General features: G+C 38.7%; 1 protein-coding gene across 2 annotated transcripts; it reads right to left on the bottom strand.

Moving 5' to 3' along the window:
- Positions 1-538: 538 nt before the first annotated feature.
- On the bottom strand, positions 539-22,314 carry topbp1 (DNA topoisomerase II binding protein 1). 2 transcript variants are annotated; one of them, XM_079863257.1, is made up of 29 exons: positions 22,104-22,296; positions 21,720-21,819; positions 21,478-21,612; positions 21,098-21,241; positions 20,766-20,947; positions 19,720-19,913; positions 19,438-19,632; positions 18,639-18,802; positions 18,321-18,484; positions 17,515-17,765; positions 17,130-17,434; positions 16,871-17,043; positions 15,412-15,623; positions 12,940-13,262; positions 12,569-12,754; positions 12,377-12,492; positions 12,114-12,237; positions 7,327-7,491; positions 7,133-7,229; positions 6,835-7,030; positions 6,382-6,611; positions 5,653-5,792; positions 5,471-5,573; positions 2,702-2,865; positions 2,488-2,616; positions 2,327-2,416; positions 2,044-2,205; positions 839-1,000; positions 539-670 (listed from the first exon to the last, which is right to left on the bottom strand). In XM_079863257.1, exons 2-28 carry the CDS (start codon positions 21,804-21,806, stop codon positions 863-865), a joined length of 4,569 nt encoding a protein of 1,522 aa, XP_079719383.1. In that variant the 5' UTR covers positions 21,807-21,819; positions 22,104-22,296; the 3' UTR covers positions 539-670; positions 839-862. The 2 variants fall into 2 exon arrangements, with proteins under 2 accessions (XP_079719383.1, XP_079719382.1); XM_079863256.1 differs by lacking the exon at positions 539-670 and having other exon boundaries at positions 772-1,000; positions 22,104-22,314.
- Between the last annotated feature and the right edge of the window lie 108 nt (positions 22,315-22,422).

Here is a 22,422-nt window from a genome sequence, read left to right as displayed (position 1 = left end):
AAATGGTTGGTTAAATTTTTTTTGTTATTAAAAAATATATATATATATTATTAACACTATTGTTACTATGGGAAGATAACTGAAAGATCAATAAAGTAATAAGTATCTGACCAAGAAATAACTATATGAATTGGTTCTATGACAGCAGCATTAAAAAAACAAAACAACAATGCACTTGTTGCCATTAGTAACAGAACGGTTGCCGTGGACACAGAAGATTCCCTAAGTCTTTCGTAAGAAAGCGTTACACCAGGGGTCAAACACGAACTGTAAGCAACATCGTGAGTAAATGTAATTACTAATGTAATTACAGATAATCATGGGATTCACTGAACATAAGTGATAAACTGATTACAAATCACTTTTAAAACAGAATTACATGCAACAGACTGTATTATATGAGACATCATAGTGATTTGAAAACATACAGCATTTTAATTTTCTTACTGTCCAATTAGTCAACCTGTATATATATTTTTGGCTGCCAGATAATTGGCAACTTTCTAACTATATTTATATAGTACTAGTCCATGCATTTGAGGGTGTGTAAACATTTTTATGTAATAGGCACAACATATATGGCTAAAATTATCAATAAGTCAAATTATGTGAAGATTGCTCCCTCTGCAGGGCAGAAAGTGGTAGTACATCAGAGTCAGCCCACAGATGTCTAGCATAAAACAAAAAATGAAATGAAATTCTGTTAAAATTGGATTTCTGGTGAAATCTTTAAAAAAAAAAACCCATTACATTATGATTTTATTTTTTATTGACACAACAGACAAATTCTTATTCTTACAATGTAAAATGAATTAAATACATATTAAATACACATTACGTTTGAGCATGAAATAGGACCGTTTCATCTCACACGACTCTTCTTCAATGTGGATATGTCGCCGGATGCTTTCCGTTTGCGTGAAGATGTATCTTGAACCTTCTCTAGATCATCTGCAGCTGCACCAGGAAGATAGTAAGCCTCCATTGAAGGAGATGGCTCCTGAAAAAAACAAAACAAAAAAAACATTAAAAGGGCAAAGTTATTAAATCAATACAACTTGTTGCCTCAAAGACCATTTCAGAGCTGAACAGAAGAAGCAATTACTGTGATAAAATTTCCACATTATTGCTTCTGGTACATTAAATGTCAGGTGTAATAGGGCTGCATGATTAATCGAAATAAAACCGAAATCGCTCATGCCCGAGTTTGGGTCACTTATAATATACATTTGTGAAGGCAACATGGGCCAACAGTCTTCACAAACTTGAAACTAAAGAGAAGCTCAGTGGTTTAACTTCTGAAAATGAAGACAGTGATATATATTAGTATTGAAATTCTACAGTTGTACTGCAAAATAAAAGTAACTTTTTTTTTTTTTTTTTTACAGATTTTTGTGAAATGCTACAATAGTCATTTCTTATTTTGTTTGTTTTAATTTGGTAATTGTAATATTATAATAGATATAAAAATAATATTACTGTAAAATAAAAGGAGCTTCTTTCTTCTGTTGAACACAAAAGAACTGTATTTTGAAGAATGTTGCTAACCAAACAGTAGATGGCATCCATTAACTTCCACAGTAGGAAAAAAATACTATAGATGTCAATGGGTGCTGTCAACTTTCTGGTTAGCAACATTCTTTAAAATATATTTTGTGTTCAACAGAAGAAAGAAACATACTTGGAACTTGAGGTTGAGTAAATGATGACAAAATAATAATTTTTGGGTAAACTATCTGGTAACACTTTATTTTACAGTGTCCTTGTTACATGTGTTACCATAGTAATAACAGTAAATTATGCACAATTACATGCAACTAACCCTCAACCAAACCCTAATCCTATCCTAACCCTATAGTAAGTACATGTAGTTGCTTAATATTACTCAGTACTTAAATATATAATTACTCAGTAACAATGACACCTTAAAATAAAGTGTAATCAATATTTTTATCATGATTATTATTTCATAATTAAATTGATAATTACACAACTTATTTATTAAGAGGCTTAATAAAAATAAAATAAAAATCATCCTCTCACCTGCATGAGGTAATCAGCAATATACTCTGGTTTTAGGCATTTGACCCCTTGAGCTGCAGCCTCACTGATGTCCACTCTGACATCACCCGGTTTTAACCGACTAAAATCCACAAACAGGTGTGTGGTCTCTTGAAACAGCGAGGGAGAAGGGTCTGGTAACACCTATACAGAAAATAAAGAGGGTTAACACAGGACAAAGAAACAATACAGAGGGGGGAAATAGCAACGAAAACCAATATTTGAAATCTGGAATCAAGAGACAATTTGACAAAAGACAACAGACCTTGGCTCCCCCAGACTGCAGCAGCCGCCTGAATCCAGCATCTCTGGCATGGTCAATATTCAGCATTACAGTCCAGCCGCCAAAAGCTCCCTGCACATCAACAGCATCAGGCACTGCACCATGCACTTGAGGTTCATCCATACACATGTATATAAGTGTACCTCCTTGTTTGAGCCGCCATGTAGCGTCTTCCTCCATCGCATGGCTGCCAGTGCCAGTCTCTTCTGCTGAGAGTTGATGGACGGCAGAGCGTCCAGTATAGAGCTGCTGCCCCACTCATACTGCTCCTCCTAACACACACACAGACACACACAGGACATGAACATCATCTGAGATCATGAGTGAAAGACGGGGAACACAAACGCAGACACACACCTTTATGAAGTGTCCTTCTGCACGGCAGGCCTCCAGGTATGAGCGGTGAAGGATCCACTTGCCCGCTGCCATGGCGGCCAGATACTTCTCATTGCGCAGAGGATAACCCACAACCACGTGAGTGCAGCTGGGGTCAAAACTCTGCTTCTCCAGCACAACACCACCTGCACATGAAACACATACAAGACGCATCAAATAACAGAAATTCAATTAGGGATAGGATACAACAACTGATTTGTCCAACAACCAACTAGTCGGGAGGTTGTTTTTTGCTTTTTTAATATATAAAAAAGCCATAGTAATCATGTTTTGTAAACAGACGCCTCTGATGGGGGTGGATTGGAATCCACCGCTGCTTCAATGTATATGTAATGAGTGATTATAATCAAGGTATTAATCAATATTTTTACTTCTAAATATCAAATGAGTTGAATGATTTCTCTGGAGATTTTACTTTGTTATAGAAGTTACCAGTGTGATAACTGAAATGTTATTTTCATGTACTCTTTAATGTCAGTATTTGATATCTGAATGCAGTAACAGTGCTTGCCTATTTATCCCGGCTTCCAGAAATGAAATAGGGACTGGTTTTGTGTTTGAGAAAGGTCTTCAACATGTTAAAACACATAGGGGGCATTGAAGTCTATAGTTTAAGGGACCATTTGTCAGTTAAAGCCTATATTTTCCATTTAGACTAAAGTGTCCTATCCTGAGAGAAAGAACTTGTTATCTTGATGTTTTGAGACGAGACTCCTGTTTATAGTTAGAGCCTGGCCAAATCCAACCTTGGAAAAGATGTGTGTCGGTGTGTGTGTTAGTCTTCTTGCTTACAGGTTAAGGAACCACTGGCATTGTTGGAGATTGACTGAGTTGTTGTTCGGGACATGCTGGCACCCAGCAACCCAAATCCCCGACCTGGAAGGTCACGACGTGCCTAACTTCAGGGTCCGAGTGTCAGCGGCATAATCTATGGAGATATGCTTCTGTCTATCTGTATATGTGTGGAAAATTACTATGTTTATCAATTTCTTAGCCAATCAGAATCATTCAGCCTGTGAGCAATGACGTAGCTTAGACCTTGGAAATGGTATAACTGCTGTGATCTTTGTAACTGTAAACGGGGCGGCCTACGAACTCCTGTGTGAGTCTTGAAGCTGACTTCTGCTGATGAAACTGCAAACTATCTTCAGTAAAACTTTTCTTCAATTTTTTATAATTCTGACTCCGGGTCTTCTTTCAAACATCTGGTCCTTGGGTCCTAAACTGTTAACCCCTAACACCTCATATGCTCACCAAGACTGCATTTATAATACAGTAAAACAGTAATATTGTGAAATATTATTATAATTTAAAATAACCGTTTTCTATTTTATTTTATTTTAAAATGTAATTTATTCCTGTGATGGCAAAACTGAATTTTCAGCATCATTACTCCAGTCTTGAGTCACATGATCCTTCAGAAATCAGTCTAATATGCTGATCTAATGTGTTCAAGAAGATTTTTTTTTTTTTTTTAACAATGTTGAAAACAGTTGTTCTGCTTATTCATTTTGTGGAAACTGTGAAACAATCTTTGTTCGGAATTTTGACCATTTGATGAATATAAAGTTCAAAAGAGTAGCATTTATTTGAAATAGAAATATTCTGTAACATAAATGTTCAATGCATTCATTTACTGGATAAAAGCTGTCAAACTTTAAAAACATCACCCCTGCGTTCGGTCCCATTCCATTATGCTCTGCCACACATAGTTTAAAAGCTCCCAAAGACAAGGTCTGATCGGAACCTGACAACAGCACGATTATACAGAGGGTAATATTCAACAATATTATTGACTTGAATGCACTAACACTATTGGGATGAGAACTAAACTGAGCTGAATGATGACATCACTGTTTTCTCCAGAGCTGCTTTATAGATGAATTGAACTCATTCCATAATTGATGTTTACTATTGTCTGTTTAGAGCTGCTTCTGTTCTGCACCACTGAATCATTATTTTCCTGTTTGTCACTGTAAAGCTGCTTTGAAACAATATGTATTGTATAAAGCGCTATATAAATAAAGGTGACTTGTTTTGAGGGTCCCTAAGGGGGCTTTCACACTGGGCATGTTTGCTACAGTCCAAGTCCGATTGTTCCCAGCTCCCCCCACAGCATTGGTCAAGTTTCACACTCAACTTGATTCTATCAAACCCTGGTGCATTTGCATTCATCTTACATCATCACAAATGTGCACTGCGTGTGATAGAAAGCAGGACATGGGTCAATATATTGTGTTTTTTTATTAATTACTACAATGGATTGCGAGCCATTCATCAGCCGCTCCGATTGCACTCACTATGTGCACTGCAAACTCACTTTTGCTCATTTCCAAAGTAAATCATCATCACTGTAATCCCCTTTTTTGAACTAATGACATCGTCATTGGCCAAAATGCATGCACAGGTGAGCGCCCGAGTCACTTTAACATCCACGCGAATCACGACACAGCTCCAGTGCAACCGAGCTCAGAACACCTCCTTACAGGTAGTCTCGGGTTCGGTACCCATGATAGCTCTCCCACAACATTTTTTTCATGTGAACCGTGCCCCGTTTTGAACTAAACTGCCAGTGTGAAAGCACCCTAAGATAAGCAGGCTGACTAGAAGATTTAAAATGGTTGTTTACACATCCCTAAATTAAATACAATGCAGTGAGGTACACTGAGAGACAATATGAAGTCACCCAGTGGAAAAAACAGGAAACACTAAGTGATATTGTGTACTGACCTAGCTCCTCAATGAGATGGCTGTAGTCAATGCGTTCCTGTGGATTCAATGAAGACAGCAGGAATCGTGGAGGATCCTTCTTCGCCTCGTCCTCATCTTCAATCTGTTGAGAACAGATTCAGTTAGATCAGATTTAAATAAAAATAATTAGAACTGCTGTCCATGGATAGGTGTATGTGTACCGGTGGAAGGGGATCGGCTGCAGTTTTAGAAATGGGGAAAGCAATGCTAGGAGCTTCAGGTGTTTCAGGGTTTTGTAGCGTGACGACTCGAGGCGGGGTCACCTTTGGCCTCAGTTGCGCATCAATGACTTCAAATGCGGCTAGAAAGGGTCAGAAGAGTTGAATCATTCAGAACATTTGTATTGTACTTTCACTTCCTCACACACTCTACCGTTCAAAACGGTATGTCAGTATGTTTAAAAAAATAATAATACTGGTTATCAGCAAGGACACATTCAATTCATCAAAAGTGACAGTAAAGACATTAATAATGTTACAAAAGATTTGTATTTCTAATAAATGCTGCTCTTTTGAACCTTCTATTCATCAAAGTATCCTGAAAAAACGCATCATGATTTCCACAAAATATTAAGGAGTATAACCGTTTTCAACACTGATAATAATATGAAAATGTTTCTTTCTACCAAATCAGCATATTAGAATGATTGCTGAAGGATCAAGTGACACTGCAAACTGGAGTAATGATGCTGGAAATTCAGCTTTGCATCACAGGAATAATTTACATTTTAAAATATATTAAAATAGACAGTTGTTTTAAATTGTAATATTTCACAATATTTTTATCAAATAAATTCAGCCTTGGTGAACATAAGAGACTTCAAAAACATAAAAAAATCTTACCAACTTCTAACTTTTGAACACTTTTTTCAAATGCAAAACCTTGCATACCCATTTCCACCAGTTCAGAGTCAGTCATGGAGTCCCTGCCATTGGCCGTGTGGTCAGAGGGGGGCAGCGGGATGAGGGCTAGAGGTTCGGAGTGCTGGGAGGGGCTTCCAGGCCACTGCAGGTTATCGGCCAGTTTAGCCCTCTCCTCTCGTGCTGTGGGATCATCCCACACGATCTGCTCACTCTGAGATGGCTCTGTGTTCAGGTCCACATCCACTTGACGTGACATCCTGCCAAAACACAATCTTATAACATGCAATCTAAAGAGCCTTGCTGATGACCAGCATCTGATGCAGGTGAACAGGATGCAGCAAAAAACAGTAGCAAGAACATGTCCTGTGTCTACATTCCCAAGTGATCAACTGAAAACTCTGCTGTATTCTCTTAGAAGCTACAAGCTTTGAGACACCGATGGGATCAGAGAGAGTACTCAGGGTAGTCTTGCTTTTATACCGTATGGCCTCTAAATTCCGGCTCCGTCTACCCATTCGCCCCAGGCTGTCCGGGGTGTGGGGTGAGCCCTGCCCCCCTGAGCCTGTTCTGGCCAACCGCGAGGAGCCTCGGCGACCGCTGGTCAGTTTAGTGGCAGACATGATCTCCTGAAGCTGCCTTTGAAGATTCTCTCTCATCTCCAGCGCTTCTGTAATATCTAAGGGAGGGATAAGAAAAAAGGAGAGAAAAAAAGCTGTGAATTGAGACAAAACTGATAGAGCTAACACATAAATCAGACACATCTTTAAAGATGACTCACTTTTTCTCTCATTGCTGAGGGTTTGATCTTTCTCAGGCTCTCCCACACTGACTCTCTGAGGAGTCGAGATGTCTGTTATGTCATCATTAGGGCCAAGCTTGAAAAAAAAAATGTTTTAATAAAAAAAAATGCTTGATAAGCTTAATAATATGCGTGGATTGAAGAGTATGGTAATGCAGTTATTAATCCCTCACCCCGGTCTCCTCACTCTCAGTGAACGCCCTGAGTCTGGTGCGGGGGGTGGTAGGGGGAGGTGACCTCTGAGTGCAATCTGCCATCTGACTCATAGTAAGACTCATTTTGGGGTTGAATGTGAAAGGGTAGAGCGACTCCGACACATGCTTCTGCTCATCTGCACACTGAAAATAGGATGAGCAATGAATTTAATGAAATCTCAAACTTTTCACAATGCTTTAGTCACTCCAGATTTGCGCAAATTCCACAATTGCTGAATAAAATGCAAAATCAACAAAATGTCAAAAAATGTGTATGCGATCCTAGATAATTCGCCATTTCACAGGAAAATAATTGCAAAAATTAATTAATAATAATTATCTAATTCAATTATCCCCATTTTCACAAGGATAAAGATGCCATGCACATTATGTCAGTGTGAAACAGTGAAAGCAAATTTTTTTCACCAGCCGTCTCACTAAGTGCCAAGGACTGAGCGAAGCGATTAAAAATCATGAATGAATGACCAAATTATATGTTTTACTAAAAAGAGTTATTGAAAGCGCTGTATACCACAGAAGAGAACTCAATTCAGTACTGACATACTGACCAATGTCAGACTGGCTGTGGCTTTCTGTGCGTGAGCTTGCCGCCTGTCAGCACGCAAGTACCGCTTGTGTTCTCTTTCTAGGCTTATTCGCTTGAGCGGTCAAATACACACAATTATGTGAAAATGTCCGTCTTGGAGTATATATCTAAGTGAAAACAACCTAATATACCCGCTGCTGTCTGTGCCATTAATGTTAATCACACAACAACAGGAAAAAAAGCACTGTTTGTATCTGTATCTTTATGTTGTGTTTATTTGTTAAATTGGCATTTGTTTCTTTGTTCTTATTTTAATACTGACTGATTTCTTAAGAACTTTTAACGTATTAGGGAAGTATTCGTTTTGCTGTGGTTTGCTTTAAGATTTTGGTCATATTGCGCACCATAAGTGATCATGTTATTAAAGCTAGATACTACCACTAGTCTAGCCTTTTTGGTAAGAAACCAAAATAAACTAGATTTATGCATTTTGTTTGTCCTTTGTGTCATGTATGCTCATTTCCCCAATTTTCACATTTTGATTATCTTTGCCATCATCAACACTCAAAGTCTTTAAACACAATACTAGTTTCATAACACTTAAAGGAGTCATAACCAGTGTTGGGGAAGTTACTTTTAAAAAGTAGTGTTTGGTCGTTACTCGTTACTTTTTAAAAAAGTAATCCGTTACTTTACTTAGTTACCCCATTTGGAAAGTAACTTTTTACGTTACTCGTTACTATTACGTTACTTTTATGTTGCTTGACTTTGGGCAGAACCCAATATCTGTTCCTAAATATGTAGACATAAAGTTATACAATGGAGGACATAACAGGTAATTATTTTGTGCTCTTTATTATAAAAAATAGTATCAATTTCGAAAGAAAAAAAGTCCTTCTCATTGGCGCTGCTGTGTGCGGCAACTTTTATTCTCAGCCGGCTCTGCATCATGGGGTAGAGTGCGACACTCCGCGATGAGCAGCGCGCCCGCACCACTTCTCTCCGCTCCGCTCCCCCTATCCACCGAACTTTAAATTTCGGCAACAGCAAATAAAGCGCTCCTGCTCTTTAACACCGGTGCGAATCGCGTCTTGATAGCATAGGACAAAATGATATAGAAGACATAAGCTTAGTTTTCAGACATACGACTCACTCTAAGGGAGTAGGAGAAAAAAAAGAGATTTTGAGAGAAAAAAATATATTTTGTTTAAAAGTAGGCCTACACATATTCAAGCTTTCTATATATTTCTCAGGTCTGTGAGACAAGTATAGCTTATCTGAGTTTCGGTTCATTTACAGTATGGAGACGAGCTCCAGATCACGCGCTGGTGCCGTCATGATTATTTTGCATGCCATATTTACTTATTTATTAAATTCAGGCTATTAATTGGTTGGTAAAACATTGATTAAAATTAAGATACAATTAATACACAACGAAATTCGTTTTAAAGAAAGTCTTTCTACAAAAACAAACTTAATAAAGTGGTCTAAATCATGTCTGCCCACTCCATTTATCTCCCGATATATTGCACAAAATTATGATCTTACTTATGCTTTTCACTTTTCATATAATCAACATAGATTAAATTATTTATTTATTTATTTTATTTAAACATAAATATGAAACTAAATAGTTTTCTTTAATTTACTTATTAAATTCAGGCAATTGATTGATAAAACATTGATTAAAATTAAGATACAATTAATACAAAACGAAATTCACTTTAAATACAGGTTTTCTACAAAAACGAACTTAATAAAGTGGTCAAAATCATGTCTCCAAACAAAATTGTTATTTTATTTAATTTAAACATAAATATGAAACTAAATCGTTTTCTTCAGTTCTCAACAGTTCTCTTCTCTCAAGCGCGCAGCTGAGGCAGTGTCGCTGTCAAATATATCCATGGGAAAAGTAACGTTGCGCCGAATTGAAAAAGGAACTACGTTTCGTTACCAAATTTTTAGTAGTAACGCGTTACACTACTTTTTACCCGAAAAAGTAGTTACGTTACTGTAACGCGTTACTTTGTAACGCGTTACACACAACACTGGTCATAACCTAGTATTACCTTGGATACCTACTGCTGTATTATAGTCTTTCAGGCCCTTCTAAAAAAGAAAAGTGGAAAAAAAATAAACACAGAGCTCCTCAGACCCTTATTTCTGAAGGCATTATTGTCTCGCGAGATCTGATGCGATATTTTGGCTGTCGTGGACGGTCATTTTAATAATGCAAATGAGGGGCGCGTTGATTGGTGGCAGGAAGGAGGGGGGTTGACAACGCAGGTAACGCTTTAGCATATCATTCCAAAATGACATCATGGCGCAAGTTATGAATGAACCCGACCAGGGGTGCGTTTCCCGAAAGCATCGTTGGCCAACTATGGTCGCAAGTTCCGTCGTTACCAATAGAGTTCAATGGACATTGCGATGAACTTGCGACCATAGTTGGCCAACGATGCTTTCGGGAAACGCACCCCTGGCCGCGACCGGCAATATACAATAGCCAAATTCATGATGTTCTCAGTCATTTGTTGTTTGCAAAGTAACGTTAGCAGCCATTCCCCATGTTTACCTCGAAGCTAATACTCCCGCTAGCATACAATAGCCGCATTAGCAGTTAGCTGCTGTTTGTTACACACAGTAGAGCAATAAAAACTCAGTCTTACCGTTTCAATTTCAGGCAAGTCTCTGATGGTTGGAATTGCACCTTTTTCCAAACAGAGCTTCGAGGCCAACTTCGCCTGATATTGCCCCAAATTTGTGTATGATTCCTGTGTGAAATGTTTAGCGCAGACTCTTAACGATAAGCCAGTTGAAAGGGTTGTTGGGACAGCGTCATTAAAAATAAATTTCATCCACTGGTCCCTGATAGTTTGGTCCGTTTTTGGTAGAGAAAACACATTTACATGTTGTTTGTGGCAGTCAACCACAGAGCAACTCAGGTGTGTACTTGTTTCTCCATCTTTCTCGACTGAACTGAATATGAGGGGGAGAGGGGCGGGCTTCCCGCGGCATAGGTTTGCGGTGTCCATATATGGTATATCCTGCCCCGTCATGACGTCAAGACGGGGCTGAAATCAAAATCTCGTATTTGAGTGCGCGTGCACGCGCGCTGGTTTATTTACCCTGAGGTAAACAAACGCTTCACTTTTAAATATCGGCTTCCCGGCCAGTGTATAATCGTTAGGCAATCATAACATACATTGATTCTCGTGGAAAAGTGAAAATTGCAGGTTATGACTCCTTTAAAGGAGAACTCCGGTCAATTTTAACATTGAGCTCATTTTTTTGTACATTTGGAGTGCTGTCAATACAGAGAACAACGACAAAAATCGGTGTTGCCTACACCGTGTTATCCTCTTTTTAAAATTTGCACCCTGTTGACTTCAATGGGGCAAGTTTTAAACCTGCTTTTAGCCTCTTAACATCCTTGATGTGTCATTACAAGTGCCCAGCCATTTGAGTGATTCCTTCGGAGTGAACGCGGGTCAATCTGACTGCAGTAGATGTGAAAGATATGAATAAAAATGATGTTTATTCAGCCAGCGCACATACCTGTATTTACATCCTGTTTTCGGTCGAAGTCCATAGTAATCGATTGTCGAGTTCACGCGCATGATCATAGGTACTAAACCAATGCGCGTGAACTCGACAATCGATTACTATGGACTTCGACCGAAAACAGGATGTAAATACAGGTATGTGCGCTGGCTGAATAAACATCATTTTTATTCATATCTTTCACATCTACTGCAGTCAGATTGACCCGCGTTCACTCCGAAGGAATCACTCACATGACCTGTGCACTTGTAATGACACATCAAGGATGTTAAGAGGCTAAAAGCAGGTTTAAAACTTGCCCCATTGAAGTCAACAGGGTGCAAATTTTAAAAAGAGGATAACACGGTGTAGGCAACACCGATTTTTGTCGTTGTTCTCTGTATTGACAGCACTCCAAATGTACAAAAAAATTAGCTCAATGTTAAAATTGACCGGAGTTCTCCTTTAATTGTAATCTTTAGCAGATCTCAAAATGAAACTGCACTTTTCATACTGTACAATATAATGTTTTGACACTAGTTTTTTCAGCCATAACATAAAAATTATTATCTAGTCATCAGTATCGGCTAGAATTGTATTATTGGTGCATCCTTAATGTATTTATAGACACTTTGTTTTGCGCAATATGCATTTAGAAGTATCTGCATGTACGTACAGCCTGTAGCCAGTGTTGTGACACTATATGCAGTCCTCTCTCTTTGACAGCTCTGTATTCTTTACTGTTGTCTCCAACTTTCCCCTGGTAAATGAAATGAGTGACAGAGTCGTCACACGACCACCTAAAACAGACAGCATGGCATTAGACTCCACCCCTTCACCCTAAAATATGCCTTACCAACATCTCAGCTGGCACTGTTTTAGATGCATGTAATGTTAATTTGATTCACTGAGAGTTAGATATTTCGATTTGTTACATACCTAAAGTCTGCACCGAGAGAGGCGGCCACTGCATTGAGCTCACTCTGTTTCTTGCTTAATTTCTTGCTCACACACACCACCACCCCCCTGAGAGGAGCTGCAGTTTTCTGCTCCACCTGCAGAACACACATACCTGTAAATACCTGTATTCAGATAAACGTAGCGAGTGAATATGTCAGTATGAGTGTGTACCTCAGGTTCAGGCTCTTTTACCAGTTGTGGACTGGCAGTCATGGCTGCGAGGTTTGTGACATGACTGCGGTTACTGTTGGCAACTGCAGCGTTAAGGTTCCTCTCGATGACCTCTGACAGAGGAGTCTCCGCCCCCTGACCTTGATGTGGGTTATTACCAGGAGTCTGCAAATGGTCAAACACATCCTGCAACACAGACGTACAAACACATTACAATTGTCATTTAGTTTTATTTAATCATCCACTCCTCTTTGACCGTTATAATCAAGCAGGCTGGTTTAGCCATTGTACCTTTCCATATCAGATTATTAACAACATTTTAACCCTAAACAAAGCAAAATATATTTTCTGAACTTGAAATTCCAGCTGACCTTAGTGTTAAATGAGGGTCCGAAGAGTCGGTCTCTGCTCAGGAAGCGAGAGGGAGTGTCTAGTTGGAGGGAGGAGTCTTTTTGCAGGGCTCCTTTGGCATCCTCTTGTCCTGGGGTTGACACCTCCGCCTGCTCCTCCTCTCCTTCTCTCAACTTCCTGACTGCTGAACGGACAGTGCGGCTCTGAAAGCGAGTCGTGTCCAGAGGGGTGATGGCAGCGCTGTTTTGTGGGCCCAGTAGGGGTAACTCTGGGGAGCGTTGCAGGAGGCGCAGAGGAGGCGGGTCTTTCTGAGATGCTCCAACAAAACTGTCTTCACTTCTCTCTATGGGAAATCACAAAGAGGAAAGTAATAATATAATGTTTAAGTGACCATTTCATGATGGTGTATGACATTTCTTAATTTAATGTATAGAAATTGATGAATCTGACTATTTTCACATCAAAAAAGATAAAATCACTGCACTCAACCGTTTCAATCAGCGTACAATCAGGCTAAATAATTAAAAATAGGTAACAATGACTTAATCAAGTTCACATAAAACAGAGGAAATCATTTTCGGTCAAATGACTGTTCATTTTTAATAAACAGTCTTATCTAATTAAGGGCATCAAAAAAAAAAAAAAAAATTGGAATATTCTTTCAACCAATCCCTCTTTAGGGAATATTTTTAAAGATTTTCCTTTATTCATTCATAAAAGATCCAGTAACATTAGATTGGTAAAATCTGAGATATATATATATCAATAAGACTATTGATATTATAGCATTATACATTTATATGGCTACATTCTGAAGGCTAGTTATAAAAAAACATGAATAAAATACATTCAGAAGGTTATAAAAGCGAGTCTTAGTGCTCAGTTCCGATATTTTTCTACAACTGTTCACATTGTTGTTTTAAATGTGGCCAATATCAGATTCCAGTGCGAACACATCATGGTCTTGCACATGCACAAAAGAAGTCACGTAGCACACTTTCATATGGAACTAAACATAAAGGACATTAAAAGTAAGTGATTACGAGTTTATTTATTGTGTGATCTATTGTTTATTTATTGTGTGATAAGAAACCAGCAAATTTAAGTGCAGGCTATAGAAAAAAACAGAGGATGTGAAAAAGGAGGTTTTAAAAAGGTTTTAAACATTTATGATACAACCCCTCTGTTTTGCTTGTATATAGAACTGTCACTAGAATACTTCTGGGTTCTGACAGATTACTGTTCTTCCACTGACTACCTTTCGCAACTGTCTTGATAACTTTGGATATGTAAAATCTTTGAAGCGACTCCCATGAGCGCAGAATTGTGAAGAATGTTGACCTAGAGATATGTAAAAGTCGCATGAATTCCGTTATGATTGTTCAGACTGAGGTCGCACTGCAATACATCTGACCTGTATCGGATTTAGTACCACATATGGAAGTGCCACAAATCGGAATCGAAAAGATCGGATTCCATGTGGTCTGTGCTGTTCACACGGCCATGACAAAAACAGAACATCAGTCACATGTGAGGGAAAAAAAAAAAATCAGATTTGAGCCATTTACCTGCAGTCTGAACGTAGGCTAAGAGGTTGTTTAGAAATTGTGCAGCCTGTTCATCAATAATTAAAACCAAGCAGTTTATTGACGCACATTCTAGTAACATTTTTTATAAAATCGTTAATAATTGCTTGCGCCACATCGAATGTGATTTACATTTTAAAATGCCCTTGTACACTAATTTACATTGGAAAAACTATTCGTCCATTAAAAATCCGTATTAGTGAATATAAATCTGCGATTAGGAGATGTGATGTTAATTTGCCAATTGCTAGACATTTTCACAACCATTATCATGAAATTAAGGATTTAACTTGTATATGTATTGAAACAGTAACAAAACACACACACAAAAAACACAACTTACAACGAGAAGCTTACTCAATGTATCGATTAAACAGCATGCCTCCTCTAGGTCTTAATGAAGACTTTGACCTATCTTGTTTTCTTTAATTAGAATATTTTGTGTATGTTGTTGTGTATGTTGAACGTTTTGCTAATGTTTTGGGTGGTTGTTTTTTAGTGTTGACTTGTTTGTTTGGATTCATTTAATTGTGATTTGTTGATTTAGGTTGTAAACTCTTGGGATGAGAAGCACCTGTGATGAGAGTCTCCACCTGGTGATCATTGGACTCGCACTCTTTTAAAGATTATTGTGGACAGTAACATTGTATGATTTACTGAAGAAGGTTGATTGCCAAAACATTTGATCTTGATCTATATGTGCTTTGTTGCATGATTAAAAACTAATAATTCATTAAGAAAACACAAGCAAGTGCGGATCTTTCGTTCTTTATCTGACTATATTCAATAAAAAAAAGGGAAATCAATCACAAAATGTTTATTAAAGAGACCTCACAAATATACTAACAACATATAATTGCTGAAAAACACTTGAGATCATCAGATATGATTCTTCCTCTAACTAACCTGGAGAGGGTGGCAGGGAAACTAGGTATCGCCCCTCATCGGCACGCTTCCCTGTTCTGGCAGACTCCAAAACCCAGCGGATCGTGACTGCAGGGAGACCCCATTTCTGGGCTGCCTGGTACTTGGTGCCCTCAGGTGTCTGGAGTACCAGATGAGTGCTGGCAAGCATTCCCTTCCTTTGATTAGCGGTCCGCACAAAGTAATCCTGAACACTGGACAATACAAGTGTAGGGGAGAGAAATAAGAAAACATTAGATTATATCTGAGAATTGTAAGGAATTCAGCAATTCTGGTTATAATTCTGAATGCTAAAAAAATAGCTTTTTCGTAGTGTAGCACAATTTGGCCAAACAGTCTCACACACACACACACACACACACACACACACACACACACACACACACAAAAGAAGAAGAAATATTACGTTTGTAATAATACAATTTTCACTGTAAAATAACAAAAACTTGAGTATTTAAGAAATGTAACAAAGTACAAATGAAAAATTACAACGTTTCAAACATTAAAGGCACAGTATGCAAGTTTTGCCTCTAGAGGTCGTTTTTTTCCCCAAAACAATAACAAAGGCGTAGCTTGATGCCGTGAATGAATGTGGAATCATGGGAGTTGTTGTCTTCACCTCCACAGCCAATGGACAGTAATCCGACAGGACTCATGACAGAAATCATGTTCATGGGTGAGCTAATGCATTAAAAGTTTTATTAACGTTACTGTGGTATGAAGCAGGGCGGTGCCGAGAGCCTGGGACATTTTACTTTGCTGTATTATTATTGCCTATATGCCAGTTGGCCGCTGGTGCCGCTCCTTTCGTTTTGTTGTTCATTTTTATGATTAAAGTTATGTTTGACATCCAAGCTCCCTGTTCCCTGAACATGAAATTGTTAACTATTTTGGGTGAACTATCTCTTTAAAGCTTCTTTTCTATTGGTAGCAGGTTTATAAACGCTGCTCAGTGCAAATCTGGTGAAACGGATGGCACACACTGCGCTGTTAAACGCAGGTTATAAGCAACCCAAACTCAGAGCGCTGATTGCATTTACTGCAAACAGAGGAGCTCTGTGACACTGAAAACACAGGTGATGAGCTGCTCACCTGTAAATGAACACAATGCCATGCTCCCCTCTTAAACTTGCTACACATTTTTTTAAATCAAATCACAGGCTTTACAATTTGATAATCGCACCTAGCCATTTTGCGATTCTGACATTTTTTTTTTTCGATTAATGGTTCAGCCCTACATTTCAGTGTAGTTTGATAATTAAAATGATTCAAAATGTTGTCAATTTTAATTAGTATGATGAATCCTTAACTGAATTAATGACCATGTCCATCTCACAATGAAGGAAGTTGTGTGTACTTCAGGCTTGTGAAGTTTTGTTATGAACTTGAAACTGCCTTGAAGGTGAGCAGAAGATCTCAGTGAGCAGTGAAAAGGTCTCACCTTGCTCCCAGGTGTTTGGCGAGCTGAATGAGAGAGTCTCTCTCAGCTCCAGTAAACTGACTGACGGACAGCACAGAGTCTTTGAGAGGAGAGAAGCCCTCTCTCACTGTCACTGGAGTGAACAGAGGATGAGAGGCTAACGGCAACACACACTGCTGCTCCAAACACATGGCCTGAACACAAACAGGTCAGTAGTAGAGAATGACAAAAATTACAAAAGATATCTTGTCTGTCTGTGCATAAACTGTGTTTTTCTTACCAGCCAGGTATCTGTTACGACCTCATCTACTGTGGCCTCCACGTCACAGCCCAGCAGTGGCACGATGGCGTAATGAGCCACTGCTCTCGAGCGGCCCATCAAAATCTTCCCAGCGTTTTCCATGACTAGTTCTGAGAGCTGGGCTTCAGCCTCAGCTCCAAAACCAACTAAGATGAAGCGCTTCCCTGAAAACAGGCCACCCTCTGAGGTTTCGACCAAGGTTGAGTCCTTCCCTGCAGCTGGAGGCTCTGGAAGCAAAACGCTCTGCCGACTCCTGGTACTATTAGTGGCCTGAGGCAGCTCCACTACATTAAAGACAGTCAGGGAAGAATGAGGAAGACAGACAGGAGTAGACAGAGGAGGAATGAAACATTTATCAACTCACCAACAGTCTGGTCAGTCTCCATGTACTGCGAGAGCAGGTCTTCTTCTGCTCTGGCTTGACGGGCTGGACTAGGGGCAGGAGGGGGAGCTACAGAGGGTCTGGAGGCACGGGGAGCAGCTTTCTGAGCAGCAGGCATATCAACAGCGGCTGGGGCAGGGGGCAGGAAGGAGGGGTGGAAGTAGCCATCCTCTGGGAGCAGAGTACCATGGGAGAAACTGTCCAGCAGCCACTGCACAGTCACTATATGGGGTCTATGGAGAAGAATATCTCTGAGAACCATATTTGAAATCCTTAAATTGCACCTTATTCTGGCTAAGGACGGCAATTTAGGAAGATAGAAAGAGTCAATCTGAACGACATGTGCTATGAAACTTGCATATTCAACAACTAGTTCTCCCTCCAAAGTCCTCATAAAGGCCCCAATACACTCACGGCGAAGTAGATGCAAAAAGAAGTTCGAAATAGCTTTTCAGCTATATACACCCATGCGCACCTACCTAACTATTACGTAATCACCACAGACCAAAGGTGGTTTGAAGGCGTTTACCAGCCATGGTAAACTTTTCCAGAAATTCTCTTTGGATAGCGGTTTCGAACTCCAAACAAACTAGTTTTGGCCTGATTTTTTAAAACTAAGTCACACCAGGTCATTCTTCGATTTCGCTTGAAGTATATTGGGTCCTTTATAGCAACCTGTCCTGGACCCTAAACTTTGTTAGGTGGGCCTATAAAAACCTATAAAGCAATTAAAAACTAGATAAAATAAAACAATGCCTAATTGTACCCCAACTTAGATTTTGACTGACCTGTGAGTGGCTTTGTCAAGGAAGACTTTGACCCTCTGGTCTGGTTCTCCCATCACTATGTGCGTGAGCTCCTGACTGGGCTGGTTAAAGCGCAGACCTCCAGCAGAGTTCACCATCCGCCTCAGTTTCTCCAGTTTCTTTCCGGAAAGTCCACACAGGTACAACTACAGGAAGAAATGTTTTGCTTTTAAATTTCAGATTCAACATTTAAATTCACAGAAACGCAAAATAATTTAATTTAGATTTTTAATCTAAACAATGTCCTAAATGTGTGACATATAAAAATACAGGAAACACTCATATTTGAGTAAAACTAACTTTACAGCCATCCAACAGGTCATCTACTCGACAGACAGTGATGTCAAATGAGTCGACCGGATCAGGAGTCTCTAAGTGGCTGATTCCTGCAGTGGTGAGGGCCGTTTCATTTACATTCATGCTGGTATTGGATATATGACTCAATCCCAGAAGTGAGGGACCTTCTGCACAAAAAAAATTACAAAGTAAATTCAATTAATCAAAATGAATGACATAGGAATTAGTAAGAAAATTGATTTATTCAGGTGATGTTTTTGTGTTTTATGAAATAAAAAAAAATTATAACCATTGTCAACTTACATACTAGCTTTCAAAAGTTCAGGGTCTGTAAGATCTTTTTAATGGTTTTGAAAGAAGTCTCTTATGCTCAACAAGGCTGCATTTATTTGATAAAAATATAGTTAAAACAATAATTTGCGAAATAATATTACATTTACACATAATAGTTTCCTATTTTGAATATATTTTAAAAAGTAATTTATTCCTGTGATGTCAAAGCTGAATTTTCAGCATCATTTCTCCAGTCTTCAGTCTTAAACATTTCTTATTATTATCAATGTTGAAAACGGTTGTGCTGCTTTCATATTTTTGTGGAAACCGTGATACTTTTTTTCAGGATTCTTTGATGAATAAAGTTCAAAAGAACAGCATTTATTTAAAATAAAAATATTTTGTAATTTAATGTCTTTATTGTCACTTTTGATCAATTTAATGCATCCTTGCTGAACATAAATATAAATTATCCCCCCCATAATAAAATAAAATTCTTAAACCATAAGTAAAGTGTTTTACTCCGCACCCTCTTTGCTCCTGCTGGCTCCTGTAGGAGTGGAAGTGTTGGGTCTGCCGGCCTTCTCCTCAGTTCTCTTCTTCTCTCCACGCTCCATGGCATACCTGCTCTCATCCTGACAGAAGCCCTTCTCGATGCTGTCAAACAGCCAGTGCAGGGACACACAGTATACGTTCCATTTACGAGCAAATTCATATTTCTGACCTGAAATGCAACACACAAATTGAAGTGAAGTACATGCTAAGACTGTAACCCAAAACAATGTGATGGGGTCAGAGATTATGGGGTCACCTGTGGGTTCATTGACAATGAGGTGAGTGCATTCATTCATCTTGAGCTGCCCCGTGTAGCTTCCTCCATTCTGACTGCACAACCTCTGAACCTCTTTACGCTCCACAGTAGAGAGTCCCGTCACACACACTGTACAGCCTTTCAGAACTGGACACCGATAGTCTTCTGTATTCAGCTCAGAGTGATGGAAAACACTGGGGGGGGGGGGGGGGGAGTCAATGGTGTCCATGAACTGTTTGGTTACCCATTTTCTTTAAAATATCTTATTTCGTGTTCAACAGAAGAAAGAAATTCATAAAGGTTTGGAACAACTTGAGGGCGAGTAAATGATGACAGAATTTTCATTTTTGGGTGAACTATCCCTTTAAAAAACTATCCCATGAAATCAAAATTGCCAATTCAAATTTTTTTAATTGGAATATTGTATTTATTATAAATTATAAAAATGCATGTGCCCTCGTAATCTTTAATCAAAATAACTTGAATATTTCCTCTAATGTCGGGAGGGCAGGACAACCTGTCACTCACATGAAAATGCAGCAATAGCAAACATCAACGGTCCAATCAATTTCCGATGGACCAAGTCCGTCCTACATTTTTTCTTGTTCGAGAAGCTGTTTCACTCGGCTATATTTTATATTTTTTATATTATATTAGACTATCACAAGTCAGCATGAAATGAAAATTGTGATCGTATTTTCTTCCAAATTCTAACATATCCATTTTTAAACATTTTATCAAACAAGGAGGTACTTGATTTTGAACATTGAGAATTGATTGGATTTGCTTATTGTCTGGCTCTTGCCTGGTACACATTCATCAGAGAAGAGCTGTCAATGCTAGGGGGAATTTTGTGAGGAGATAGTTTTATTAAAGATTACGGGGGCATGTGAATAAAAAAAAAAAAAATTGCATGGATACATCATTTATAAAAAATAAATAAAAAAAAACACTGCAATCCTCTGATAAAAACATAACAATTATCAATGTTGATTTCATAGTGACTTTAAATAACTAATTTGACCGTGTAGAAGTTAATGAGTTACCTATCCTGAGACTTTTCCCAGCATGCTTTCACCCAGCTGGGCAATAGTATGGGCTTCCCGAGGCTTGCGGCCACCAGGTATTTCTTACTTCCCACTTCACCTGCCACCAGGTGAGTAACAGACACGTTGAGATCACGGTAAACCCGTCCACCCATCAGCTGGACAAGATCCATCACTTCACTCTACAAGAACAACAAAAACGCCGCTTATTTGTCTGCAGAACTGCACATATAAGTGTATCGCCATTTCAATCCCAGTTTACAGCTAATGTAAGCAAAGGTGGACAAATAATAATAACATTTTAGCATCAATCATAAATATTTTCTCCGTACCCGTGCCTCTTTGTCGAGATTGGTGCAGGAGATAGTGATATCAGCCATTGCCATGTTGTACACAGGCTGCTCTGCTTTGGGCACACATCTCTGCTTCTGCAGACAGAACAACACTACCAGAGGACTCACGATCCTGCATCCCAGCTGCAAAAATCAAAAAACATTCAGAGTTTTAGAAGACCATCAACATTTATAATAATACCGGGACAATTAGGGAAGCATAAACGAACAGAACACAAGAGTTCAGGTATTACAACTGAAGCTCTACATCATTCTAAGCATCTTTGTCAATACAGAGATTAGTGATGCACTGAAATTCAGGCAATTAAAAATACACTGCAAAAAGCAGATTCTGTGCACTGTTGAAAGTGAATCCTCACCCTCCTGCAGTGGTCAAAGGAATTGCTGGTGAAATCACTGAACACAAACAGGGATTTGTCATTGTGGTCCAGCTCTAGTGCGGCTTCCTCGTCCACCGTCTGCACGTACTTCTCTGACTGAAGTTCCACTATTGCCTGAAGACAAGCATATGACCGTATGAACAAAAGGTCTAGGCTATACGTTATAACAACTCCGGGGGTTATTTAATGATAGCTATTAAGAAGAATTTCACATTTATCACCTTGTAGGCCTGTAGAGCCAGATCAGTCTTCTGTCCATTGCGCTCAACAAATTTCACAATATATACATCCCTGTTGCCTTTTGACATGGTGGCATATAATCTAAATTAGGTGGAAGGAAAACAAATGTACTGTCATCAAGACACATGTAAACATCTGCTAGTCTGTAATGTAACAAGTTAAATAGGAAATCAATACCAAAATCAAACAAAAAACAGATGTTACTTATGATAATAACAATGAACAATCAGCTTCTCATGGCAGGTTGTTTTGATAATCTCATAATACATATGGCCAAACAAGACAAATCAAACCGAGTCATACTATCGCACAGTATTAAGTTATTAAAATAAAACAAACACTTATAATAACAAACGAAGACTTACCGCGAGACAGAGCAGAGGATTAAAACTAATTTATAAAAGACTTTAATCTCATTTCAACTTAATTTTTTATTATCATTTCTGCAACTGCACCCATAAAAATAACTATTGTATAAGACAACTGAATAAATGATGAACTAATCTGTGTATTTCATTCAGAGAAAGCCGTATTCCAGTCATTCGCGCCACTAGCTCTGAAAACAACTTCCGCTTCACTTCTGTTTCTTTGGTATGGACAGGAGAAATATTAAAATGTATGACCGCCACCCAACGGACTGGAGGTTCGTAATATCAGAAATCAATGAGATAACTTTTTTAAAAT

The sequence above is a fragment of the Squalius cephalus genome (genome assembly GCF_949319135.1).
Source record: "Squalius cephalus genome assembly, chromosome: 25".
NCBI classification, from domain to species: Eukaryota; Metazoa; Chordata; class Actinopteri; order Cypriniformes; family Leuciscidae; genus Squalius; species Squalius cephalus.
The sequence above is the reverse complement of the archived record's forward strand: the minus strand, read 5'-3'. Positions and strand labels throughout refer to the sequence as shown.